At 42.2% G+C, this 12,408-nt stretch overlaps 1 protein-coding gene across 1 annotated transcript in view; it reads right to left on the bottom strand.

Moving 5' to 3' along the window:
- Positions 1-12,034, bottom strand: part of igsf9ba (immunoglobulin superfamily, member 9Ba) — a 71,884-nt gene extending 59,850 nt beyond the window's left edge. The window contains exon 1 of the mRNA XM_084559341.1: positions 11,905-12,034. Within this exon, the coding sequence (XP_084415467.1) occupies positions 11,905-11,968 (64 nt within the window). The 5' untranslated portion in view covers positions 11,969-12,034. The remainder of the gene's footprint in view (positions 1-11,904) is intronic.
- Positions 12,035-12,408: the final 374 nt, after the last annotated feature.

The raw sequence follows: 12,408 nt of genomic DNA, 5'->3' as shown, positions 1-12,408 counted from the left end.
TAGTTGGTATTCACTATTCAAAAAGGAAAACCAGAAGGGCTACTATTAGCTAGGAGGCTGGGGAAGCTAGGAAACCTATCGTACTGAGCCAGCCTCTTCTGAATACTGCTGATTAGTTGGGTATTCTTCATCTACATGATCATATCGTTGTAAAGGTATTTGTGTATTTCAATGGTCAGATAAGATCTCACTCCCATTTTTCATGCCGATCATCTCTCTCCAGTTCAACATGCTGAATCAACTGAAACGTCTGCGATGGTGACAACCTTGCGAGACCCGCCTCAAAAGCCAGCCAGACACTGTCGTCAGTTAAATCAGGAAAAAATTCCTTCCCAGTGAACAGTAAAGACTTTATTTAATAATGAGTCAAATAAGAGAAATGTGAGCGTCTTTGCCGATTAGACTCGACTACAAAGTCATCATAATTGAGGAGGCGAGGGTAAGGCTGGGTCTAGACCCTGGTGGTGGTGCCTTTGCTTTTATTGATAGAAGAATGATATTTTAAGAACACATATTCTTAGTTGCTGTAAATTAAAAGTTCTGAATCCATATATTGACGGCTTCCCACCGCCTGCAGTTTTGACACTACAATGTAATGTCCTTTGTCTTGTCTACCGTCTCCTCTCTACCATTTGGTGATCTTTCCTACCAATACTCCTGGTTGACTTAGGTTCCAACACCCATTCTGTGTGTATAAGCCGTATAAACCACTCCACTGCAGTGTGGTCCTTCAATGTGAAACACAAACCTTTCACAAACTGAAAATGCAAATAAATACTGTACAGGCAATTGGAAACACACCTTTTGTGTACTGCGTCTGTCAATAGATCTGATCTCTTCATTATTTAATCCTCTTTAAAGACAAAGCCCACCCCACATCCACTGACAAGCAACGCTCAGTCAAGGATGCAATGGATGTGCTGACACCTGCTTGAAAGTGCAGCGAGAGGAGAGAGAGCAAAGACTCATGTGTGAAATGGACTCAGCTTGCCAAAGGCACAGAGGGCGAACTAACACTGCAGGGCCCCCGCACTGCCGGAGGCGCACATTATAGGGTACGTTCGGGCCGCAAGTCCCAGAAATTCCTCAATCCGTCCACGATTCAGTCATTATTCGTCGCTCGCAGCGATTTTTAGATGAGCGCTTTAGCCAAGGTGTTTGAAAGTAATTACACAAAGAGGCCTATTGCAGCTAATAGCGCTTATTAGTGCTTTCACGTGGCTTGTCTAATTACCGCCGCTTATGAGGCTGTTTATTCAGCCTCAATAAATCATATGTAACCCAGAGCTTCCATGCTGCATGTGAGCCGCTCCAGACATCCACAGCATCAGCCCCACATATCTCCCAATCAACGTATCCACTTCCACGTAATTCACTCCAACCCCTCTCTCGCGGCTCACTTCCTCTTTCTATGACTCTCACATTCAAGCTTGCAGCTCAGAGCGACCGAAGAGTGCTCGCTGTGGATTCAACACTCGTCTCTGTCCAAGTACTTCTTGGACAGATGCATGGATGTGTTTACCCAAAATAGGGGGAAGATGCAAGAAGTGTGTCAAACCCTGAAGTGGACAGTGTCTGACAGGTCCAGAGAAAAGAAAACCTCTCTATCTAAAATATAAATTTTATAAATTTAAAGTACATTTGCATTTTAGTCTTTTGTTAAATATATTTTAGCTATTATTTCACACTTAAACACACTCTTATTGTCAAATAGAGAAAACTAATTTTAAGCAAATGTAAATAATACTAAAAAAAATTGTATTTTGCATTTGGCATTCAATAAAAGAAAAATCTGATGTTAAAGGGGAACTACTGTTTTTTACAACCTGGACGTTATTTCTAGCATAAAATACGATCATTTACTCACCCATTTAACTTTTGTGTCATATGCACTCGTTCAGGAGATAATTAGATCAGCATATATCCATATAGTGGGAGTGACTGGGGCACCGAGATGCAGCCTCTAAATAACGCATTATCAGCCATGAAACTCGTTCATTTCACCAATATTTTGTTATGATACGCTAGTGATATTCCCCGTTGAGTCCGGAGTTAGCTGTTATCATCATCCGGGGTCTACAGATTGACCTAAAGACTCCGGATGATGTCTTCTGACCTGGATGATGTCATCTCTGAGCGCACCCGCGACGGTTCGTTTTTTGCAACATGGCTGAATATTTTTCCGATTCTGAGGTTGTGGACGAACCATAGCAGTAGCAAATTACAGGTAAACAAGCCGACAGTCGCAGGTGCGTGCGTATGTGAGTAAACGATCGTATTTTATGCTAGAAATAAGGTCCAGGTTGTAAAAAACAGTAGTTCCCCTTTAAATGCATGGTTATCTGCATACCATATTGACATTGTTGTGTACAGGCAAAACAAGATCTTGGTAATATTATAATGTCAATCACTTTTGAGCCTCTAAAAATAGGGGACTGTGCATAAAAATGGTTGCTCAAATTAAAGCTGAGATTCAGAACATTAATCCCATAATCATTATATGACTGGAACTTGAATATTGAATATAAACTGGCAAAAAACAAGCCAAACATGTCCAAACATTTATGAACTGTACATTTACTAAGCACCTGTAAAATCTCATGTAGTCTTACGTTAAATACAGCTGACAAAAAAAAATAGGCACAGTTTAAATATAACATGGGAAAGTACGCTACTACCACTACCACGTCATTATTAATAAAGAATAACGCAAAATTATCACCTGGCAATGTCGGCAAAACTGAAAATGTAGAAGCACGTGAAGGTGAAATTTATGGTAGAGCTGTTGAGGTGTTCCTAATAAAGTGCTCAGTGTATCAGTGCAACAAAATTGGTGAAATCTGATTTCTGGAATATGTAGTCAATAATACACTTGACCATCGTCATGAGGAAGACTCTGCCGTCGTTAATGAAATGCCTCGATATCATCTGCTCTGTTCAGCCCAGTCTGATGCGATCCTTATCTCCAGTTCCCAGCCCTGAATAATCACAGGGTCAGAGATTTGTCTTTCTATTCAACTCACTATACCCGACCTTATTGTACAGATATTCATCAGAAGATGGTTCTCAACCACTCTACTCCGTTCAAACAAATGACAAAACCATGTTTGTTTCCTCTTGGGTTAATCTACATCTGATTTCTTGCCCCTGAAACCTACTCGGTTACAGTTTGGGAAAGAGTCAAAACGCTCAAAGCGCAAATAAAATCTCCTCATAATTCTTTTCATAGCGGTGTAACGTTACACTGCTTCCACTTTTCCTAAGTATTTGTGTCACTCAACCAGCGTCCATTATTATTTCCTTTCATCCCACAATAAAGACGTTGTCTGAGACATCACGTTCAGCCTCCTTCACTTGTTATCTCGCTGCTGAGGCTTCAACTAACAATTATATCCAGTATAAAATAAACCATCTATTGTTTGCTGATTAGTCATTTACTCCGATAAATATTTAAATATTAGAAAATTAGGCCAAACATCATAGTTTTCAGTAAAACCCCCAAAGATATTCAAATTAAACCAGAAAAAAGAATTATCAGAATAATCGTTTATTTTAAACGGGGCTACTATAAACTACTTTCTATCATTCTTTGAGGGAAAAAAAATGGTTGTTATTGAGATGATTTAAAAAGTCATATCCATTATTTCAAGCAGTGAACGACTACAAGCTCCCAGAGAGATGATCTGGGGTTAGTCCGTCCATCCTGAACCACATGATCTGAAAAACTGGCTCTCCCAGAATGCTGCAGGCTTTGTTTGCAAGGAGACTCCGCTGGGACTGGACTGGCTGAGAGAGGAGAGAGGATAGAGGATAGGAGGGGGAGGGGGAGGAGGAAGAGGGGGGGAGGCATCACCAGAAAGGGCTGGCACATTCCCAGTACTGAGAGTCTGCCATCCACAGCTTGAGCACAGCCCCTCTCCTAAGCTCGTTACTAAGCTTTACTCTCACGAGCGAGGAAGTACAGCAAGGAGGGAAAAAAAAAAATGAGTTGTACTGTAAATGTGTTGGAAAGTGACACAATGGTTGGACCAACGCTGACAGATGAGAAGCACAGAAATAACACAGGGCTGCTAAAAATGAAGACTGAGTGAAACCAGTGACACGCTGACATTACAGAAGGTTCAATTGGTCGATATGTTTTATTTAACGCTGTTAGTTGTCATGACTCTGGTGTCTCCGCTCCCTACACGTCTCTGGGCGTGGCTTTCCAATCACCTCCACAATCTACAATGAGCCGAGACCAATCAGAAAAAACATTATGACCAGGAGAAGTAAATACCATTGACCATCTTGTGAAAATTCAAGGTTCAAGGAAACTTTTGGACCTGGCATTCATGTGGACGTTACTTAGACATGTAGCACCCACCTAGACCAGACCAGGCACCCCCACCCCATTGCAATGACACTCCTTGATGGCAGCAGCCATCCCCAGCAGGATGCAGCCTGACACGGGTGCACACACAAAACGGTTTAGGAGAAAAGCACAAGGTGTTGACCTGGCCTCCAAATTCACTAGATCCCAAACTGATCAAGTATCTGCGGGATGATCCCCTCAACCCATAGGACCCAAAGGCCCCCTATTAACAACATCCTGTTACCAGACACCACAGGACACCCTCAGAAGGACCATGTCTATTCTCTGATGAGTCACAACTGTTTCAGAGGCACAAGAGAGACCTACAGAATATTAGGAAGGTGGTCATAATGTTATGCCTGATCAGTGTACCTTACTTGATCTTTCATCCATTCCTGGCCAGTTTGCGTCTCCCTGTGCAGATCATTAGTTACCAGTTCAACTGATTCCAGATCTCCAGCTCAGCACCGCTCCACCAACTCACAACCAGCCAGTTCAGCCTCCTTCTTACCTACCTTCACCTCAGCCTTCCTACCACAATCAATAACGGCCGCTGCGGTCTGGGTCGTCACGATTTGTAGTTAAATTTCTAGGGAGGTGCACATCAGGTTGTGGCGTAACCTTTTACTCAAATCAATGAGGAGGTGGCGCACGACTATAAATGAAGCTTTAGTGATGTTTGAATGAGGTGTTAAGCCCTACCATCAACCGATAAAACCAAATCCCTGGTCCGGACCTCACTCTTGGGTCTTCAGCTCATATTGAGTGTGTATTTTTATTTATTTATTTGTCTAGTTGTTGCAGTTAATCTGTGCTGGATGTTTAAACCAGTGAGATAAGATAGTCATCAGGGTGGAAAGTACAGCAGCTAAGGACATATGCTTCTGAGTACCCTGCAACGTGCCCCTCCTCAGAGACGCAACAAAGACCAACAAAGCTGTGACTGAGGACAAAGCTGTGTGGCAAAACGCATGTCCTTGTCCATGTCCCACAATCACAGAAAATCAAACCATCTACTCAGACGTCTTCTCTCTTTTCTGTGTTGCAGGGATTTCAGTGTAACCTTCAACATTTATTAGCTCCAACTCCAACATGAGCTGCTCGGGTCTAATCACCATTGTTTGAGGTTTACAGAAAAACTCAACACAGCTGATCGGCGTTTTAGCGCCGTCATGGAGTACAAACGCTTATGATGCTAGAGATCAAGCTTCCTTGATGCTTAACTTGATTTCTTCCATTTTAGCTGCTTTATACTGCCATTGGACGACCTTTCAAAGAGTAATCCCCGACACGTAGTCAGCTTAATACAGTTTAATATACACTTGATGCATTCATTAACCAACTCATTCGCTTACCACAATAGAAATGAATTTGTCTTTGGTGTATTTTTACATAATGGTACTACTACTTTTGCGAAAGTAAAGGTTTTTAATACTTCCTTATCTATACTGGCAATAAAAATAATAATAATGTGAATGAATGAGAAGGAAATCCGATGACACAGTTAAGTGCTATCATCCATTTCAACCTAAAATGAACCCATTATACTGTATCATTGGTCAGCACAGGAGAGATACTGTATAAGATCATGCTTTCATTTCATTGCTCCGGTTGCTATAGCAACACATACAGTCATGCCTGTACATTTACTCAGCAGTGTGCAGCATTTACACAGTAAACGGTACAGTAGTAGTGGTTCGCTGGGTTTTCTTACTATTTCAAAATGTGGCTCTTATTCTCACCTTCATTATTATTATTATTATTAGGATATAAAAATGATTTATTGCAAAATTAAATCAATTAAATCGCTTCTCTAAGGCGCCACACTTCTGTTTCAGCAGTCAGCTTCTTTTTTTGTACGACAGTCTCTGAAAAAACAAGACAATGAAGTATATCGTTCTTTCTTTTCATATTAGAAAAATAGGAAACTTAACTTTTTGGAATTTTTTATGTATTGAATCTTTATTTGGTTTTGCAAGCCTTGACTTTTAACCTTTAATACCTCTCTAGGACTCTCAATGACACAACAACAGAAATATTAGGCATCTTAAACTAAGAGCACATTTTAATATGATACCAGTGCACCAATGACGTCCAAACCAAAGCAGTCTATTTAAAAAATACTGATACGATGATTTATGACGATGTCATTCTGCATGCTGATCCTGTCATGTTCATGTTCATGTTCATCAAGCACAACACACACAGAAGTTACTAACTTCCTGTTCATACAAATTGGACCATTTGATTAAATATCAAAATCTAGTTCGGGCTGTGTTTTAATTTGCTCAGTCCCTATTTTTGACAAATGTATGATACATAAATAATTGAATAACACAAATACTTTTAATTTACTAATTTGGAAGATAACTTGCCTATTCTACAGTTTTTTTGTTTTTTTTTTATATTGCACTATTTAAGCCAGGAGTCACATATTGACAATAAAGGATTCTTGATTCTTGACTTGATTCTTGATAAAGAGGATGAACGATATCATCAGGTTGAATTCAACACTACATTAAGCCAGATATTAAATCTCAATTATTCAAATCTATTTTTTGACTTACAGTATTTTGCTGTTGATTGCTTTCAAATAAATATCTCATCTAGCAGCTTTCGCTGATCTGTAACACTGGCACGACCTTGGTTGCCATAGATGTAGAGCAAAACTTAATCTGATTCTTCTCTCACAGATTAGATCTCTATGAACGCTAAAAGTCAGCTACAGCGGTTTTACGGTTTACAATTTCTCACAGAGAAGCAGTCGTCACGTAAAACATCATTAAACTGCGCTGTAGCAGAACTTTAAAGAAAAGACGCTCATGTCCTTCTCCATATCGTTAAAACTTTTGAAAACACTCTGCAGACGTCAGACAAATTAAAACTCTGCTGTCAAATAATTTTATCAGCCATCTCATGGAAGCAGCCTCATTTAAGGTCCCAGACGGCTCCAGCATTCAGACTAAAACTTAGGACAGAGCCATTTATCTGAATCCGCAATCAGAAGCTGGACCCGCAGTAACTGTGGGAGGGCTTTCAGGCGCCGCCTCTGTGCTGCTGGGAGGCCTCAAATACGTGAGTGACATTTCTGACACCTTCACATATCCTGTCTGCTTCTGTACACCCCGTTTTCTTTCAAGAACAAGTGTGCCAAGCCACGGTTCACCGGGGAGCTGCGGATCCTGTGAAACATCAAGGAGGGGACTCACAAGAGGGGAATTACAGATGAATACCATCTGGCCAAAAGCCAACTGGAAGAACGCTTTAAGAAAATAAAAGTCCCAGCACAGGACTCAAGAGCAGAGTCTCCATCAGTGACTCCGCCTGAAAATAGTCCTTCAAATATACCACTCCCCGACACTTGCCAATGACATTTAATTACTCCTATATTGCCGTCAGCGTCCCTCTTGCCTGACCTTGATGGGCTGCCAAGTCACCGTTGACTTTGTTGAACTAACCTCGGGTCTCCCTGACCATATGCTGTCTCACCCATGGGCACTTGGCACAAGAAAACTTCCTTGAACGTCCATTTACTGTGACTGACTGCTCATGGCTGAGCTGTTCTGAGTACAGCCCTGACTGACGTGGTTAACGGCTTGTGAAAAGAGTTCCACGGTAAACATTTGTACGGCGTGATATGTCTACCGAAGCGGGTTCGAATGGAGGTATGATGTGTTTATGTACAGTTTAACTGAATTTAAAGAGGAGGACTGCCCCAGTTTTCAGCTATTTGTTGAAAAGTGTGACGTATTCCCCATGTTCACAGTTAAATAAACATTCCTTACATTAAAGAAGTTTCCAAACTGTTCTCTGTATCTCACAATATACTTGTTTGAAATTGCGGCGACTTTCATGAGCTGGGGCACTGGTGGCGATGCATTTTACGTCAAACAGTCATGATGGGTTTGCCAGAGATAAAGAGGCTAGCAATCGTGCGTAAATTCCCAGAAGAAGACAAAGAAGAAGCAAAATCACGTGACTAAACATGTCTGCTGTCGTGTGGAAGAACTTCACTCTGGAAAATGAAGTCAGTCAGACGGAAATTTGTAAATTGTGCAATTTAAAGGAGGTAGTACGAGATTGTCAATCAATACTACCAACGTGATTTACCACCTACGACTAACGGAATATGTCAAGTACACTCAGGCGAAGGCTGCATTAAAACACCAACAACAAACACTGAACGCTGCGCTTTAAAGAAGAGAAAAGTTTCCTGGAGACAGCATTCAGGAGAAAAATATTCCAGTGAGGGTCACAGAGTTTATGTCATTGGATGACCAGCACATTTCTGGAGTAGAGAACACAGGTTTTTGGCATCTGGAGCCAAGGTATGAGCAACCCTCTCAACACTTTTTTTTTTACTTCTTGTTAATACAGTTGCACGGTGCACACGTGATCAGGGGAATGAATTTTGTTAATCCAAGATCTGATCGGGACTCGGATTGGCCAATACTCAGTGTTAAATGATTGGGGTAAGATCGGGGGTAAAAAAAACTTGACTGGGACGTCCTTATTTAAAACCCTTGAAAGTTACATTGGTAATTATCTGCTAATGCTAGCATTTCTGCTATCAAAGAAAGACCACTGTATTGATCCAATCCACTGTGCTAAAGCAGTGGATTCATACTTTTCACATCCGCAATGGTTCTAATGAGTAAAGTAATAGTTTGTCACCAGAGGACACGGGTGAGGTACGTTACAGACATCAGTGTAGCCTCAAGTAACACTGCCTTGTAACACTGCAAGGCACCAAATTCAAGCATAATACGTAACGTAGTATAATGAGATGGCGTTGCAGTCTGTCCATGAGTTCACAGCTGAGTATATTCGAGCAATCACAAGCAAATATGGTGTTTCTATCAATTGCAAATCCACACAAATCCAAGCACCAGCAGCAAAACAACTAAAAAGCCCCAGAGGTTAAGCTTTTCAGTCAAATCCTCCAGTCGTATCACAGGAATCTGATAGAACAGCCACATTTCTATTTTACATTATTTATATAGTTACTGTAGTATTGGCTTGTGAGCTTAATGTTATGTCCGAATGCATCCTGTCTAGACACCGACGGCGCACCGGAGAGTCTGCTTTAGCAAACATGCTGCTCACAATACAGCTCTGTGTAAACACGAGTTCTTTCGTCATCTGTGCATCAAAAATGAAAGGATATATATCTTCATTATTTCAAGCCAGTTGTCACATAAACCTTTAAACCTAGATCTTTCTTTTGATGATCAGGTGTATATATCCACTAACTCCCAACACTAACTCCACAAAAAATGTTCAAACTGCGAATGTTTGCAGATGACGCCACGTTAACGTCCCAAAGTAATAAAGACGGGATAAAGACGACCTGTGTCATTCAAGCTGTACCACTGACAAAACACACTTGTTCAAACGTCAAGCATTTCATGTTGGCTTTTTTTCTGTTGACTCATTCGTCCTCTGTTTATGTATGACACTGAGCAACCGTGCAATGTGCTCAAATCTCAGCCCTGACCTGTTTGTTTGAGCAAATTCCTTGTAGAAGCTGAAAATCTGAACTGCAGCTCTGGGAAAATTGGACTGGGCTTGCGTGTGGTTGCAGCTTAAAAATATATGACTGAATTTTCAATACCAGCAACAATGTCATGTCTGCACACAAGGCAGAACCAGTGTTTGATTAGCTTAGCTTAGCTTAGCTTATACTGGGTACGGTCCCAACAAACTGCACATGTAAGCCTCCTACAACACGCTTGCTTAATCTATATGGATGAAACAGCTTTAGACGTCCTCTCTATCGCCAGCATTTATGCTAAGCTAGGCTAATTATGTGCAAGTTGTGGCTATTGCAGATTGCTCAATTAAATAATTTGGATGGGATTTATGTGGTAATGGATTGACGATTCACAGCAACGTAGTTGTACACGCCATCTGAACGCTGTGGGGTTATATTGGTTTAGAACAAAACAGCTCTGATTGGTTGTAGACCTATCCAGTTACATGCAGAGGTATTTTTTTTTCTCTGTATTGGCTGCATCAGCGCTGGGTTAGTCTATGATCGGTTGAAACATGTCACATAATGTGTTACATGATATATATTCTGATAAAAACTAAGTCTACTCCAGGCCTGCAAATGCAGCCATATTACCTCAGTTCTCTTGCATTATTTTCAACTTTTTGGAGCTTAACACACATCTGTTCTCATTATCTCAGACACGGAAACATTCTTGATATTAAAACTTAATTATTGCCGGATATCCTGAAGAAGAGTTTGTTTGCAGTCTTTATCCTCAGCTGCGTGAAGCACCGGGCTGCAACAGTACATCCAGGGACACTGTAATATAAGAGGTAGACAAGCTCTCTTTTGTGATTACTAATAAGGTTGCGATGTGATTTGTGACTCTCTGGTGCAGCTTGTAAGACTTAAATCACCTTCAGTGAAGCGCCGATACCAGAAAACACCTTTAAATCAATATTTTTAAGCCACGTACATGCCCAAGTTAAGGTGGCTAATTTGTGGTTTTTAAAACAAATGACACCCCTGAGAGGTTCCCTGTTCCTAAATCAAACGTGCTTCGCTGCATTACAGCAAGTTTTCACGCTGTGCTCGTCTTGGCCTCGGCTGGCACCGTGAGAGGAGCCAGACCTGTGAGCAGACCAGTTCTGACTGGGTACGCGGGGTCATTGGGATCAGTTACCGGGCGACAGCTTGGCACATGTCTCCCTCATCTGGACACAAGTGGAAAAGCAAGGTTAAGTCAGTACATGGGTCAATACAGAGAGCTCAGGAAAAAAAAAAAAATATGAACAAAAGGGATATTGTGCAGTTTGTAGCTGCAGGAGTGACTAGTCAATGGACCTCTTAGATCAGCACAAGGCGAGCTTTGCAGCCTGTAGGTGATCAGTGCATCACACACACACACCGAGCACTGTGACCCCCATCCATGTGTAACGTGAAATCCATCATGTGAATCCCATGCATGCAGCAAAGGGGCTCTATCAAATCCAAGAGTGCATTTTATCTGACACGTGATGCATTATTTAGTTACTTTTCCATCTTGAGAGCTGAGGCGGTCACACCCCTCTCTGGAGAACTCAAATGGGACTGCTTGCCGTGACACACTGCACACATCTCCCCCCCCCAACCCACCCGTGTTATCTCCCAATTTGCTCGTTGTTCCATCACACAAAACGAGTCTCACAGATAACCACATGTAGCCACAGCCGCTATCAGCCAGCCCATCTTCGCCCATGATGATCCATCACTGTGGCCACATGGATGGATCCGTATCGCTGGCGTGTGATTTATCCCGTTTCACACATTGCCAAGCTCCATCTCAGGACTATTGTTGTTTCCCTGGTACCATTTAACTCAACTTTCACGTGACATATGAAGACACGCAGCCATTTGTTAGAATGAAATTGCCCCCCCACACACACACACACACTTCATATATGACCCGACGCGGACAAAATACATACATCATGCGATTGGGGAAAAGCAGGAGCGCACGGAGACAGCAGAAATCATCAGCTGCGTGCGGCACAAGATATATTGCACTTCAACTCACCTTGAGCGGCCGTTCCTCTGGTGCTGAATACACTTGCTATCAGAGTGGCCACATACCAAATCATAGTACTATTGCCGACCAGCTATTACCACGCAAAGTGCCCCGTTCAACCAATCTCTCATATTCGACCTTGCACCTCGCCGTCTCTTTAGCCCCTTCTCATATCCTATTTTCTTTCCTCGTGGCGTTTCCCTTCATCCCTTCCCTCCCCCGTCCTTCCATCCGCATCCTCTCTCCCGAAGAGACAGAGCACCTGCACCGCCGCGTTTGTAGTAGACGGAGCCGTTTTTACGAGCGCATAGTGAAACCAAGTGTGAGAATGCAGCCACAGGTCCGCCTCTCCCGTCATTGGATTGGCTGCTGATTGAGGCTTTGGGGCGTGTATTGGCTCCCTCCTTACGCCCCGCACCCGAATGACAGGAGGAGGCGGCCGTGCGCCGATTCAAGGTGAGTTGGAGCGTGCCGTAGTAGTGGAACCGCAGTATCATGCGCACTGACAGAGAG

Source organism: Chelon labrosus (assembly GCF_963514085.1).
Source record: "Chelon labrosus genome assembly, chromosome: 13".
In the NCBI taxonomy this organism is placed as follows: Eukaryota; Metazoa; Chordata; class Actinopteri; order Mugiliformes; family Mugilidae; genus Chelon; species Chelon labrosus.
The sequence above is the reverse complement of the archived record's forward strand: the minus strand, read 5'-3'. Positions and strand labels throughout refer to the sequence as shown.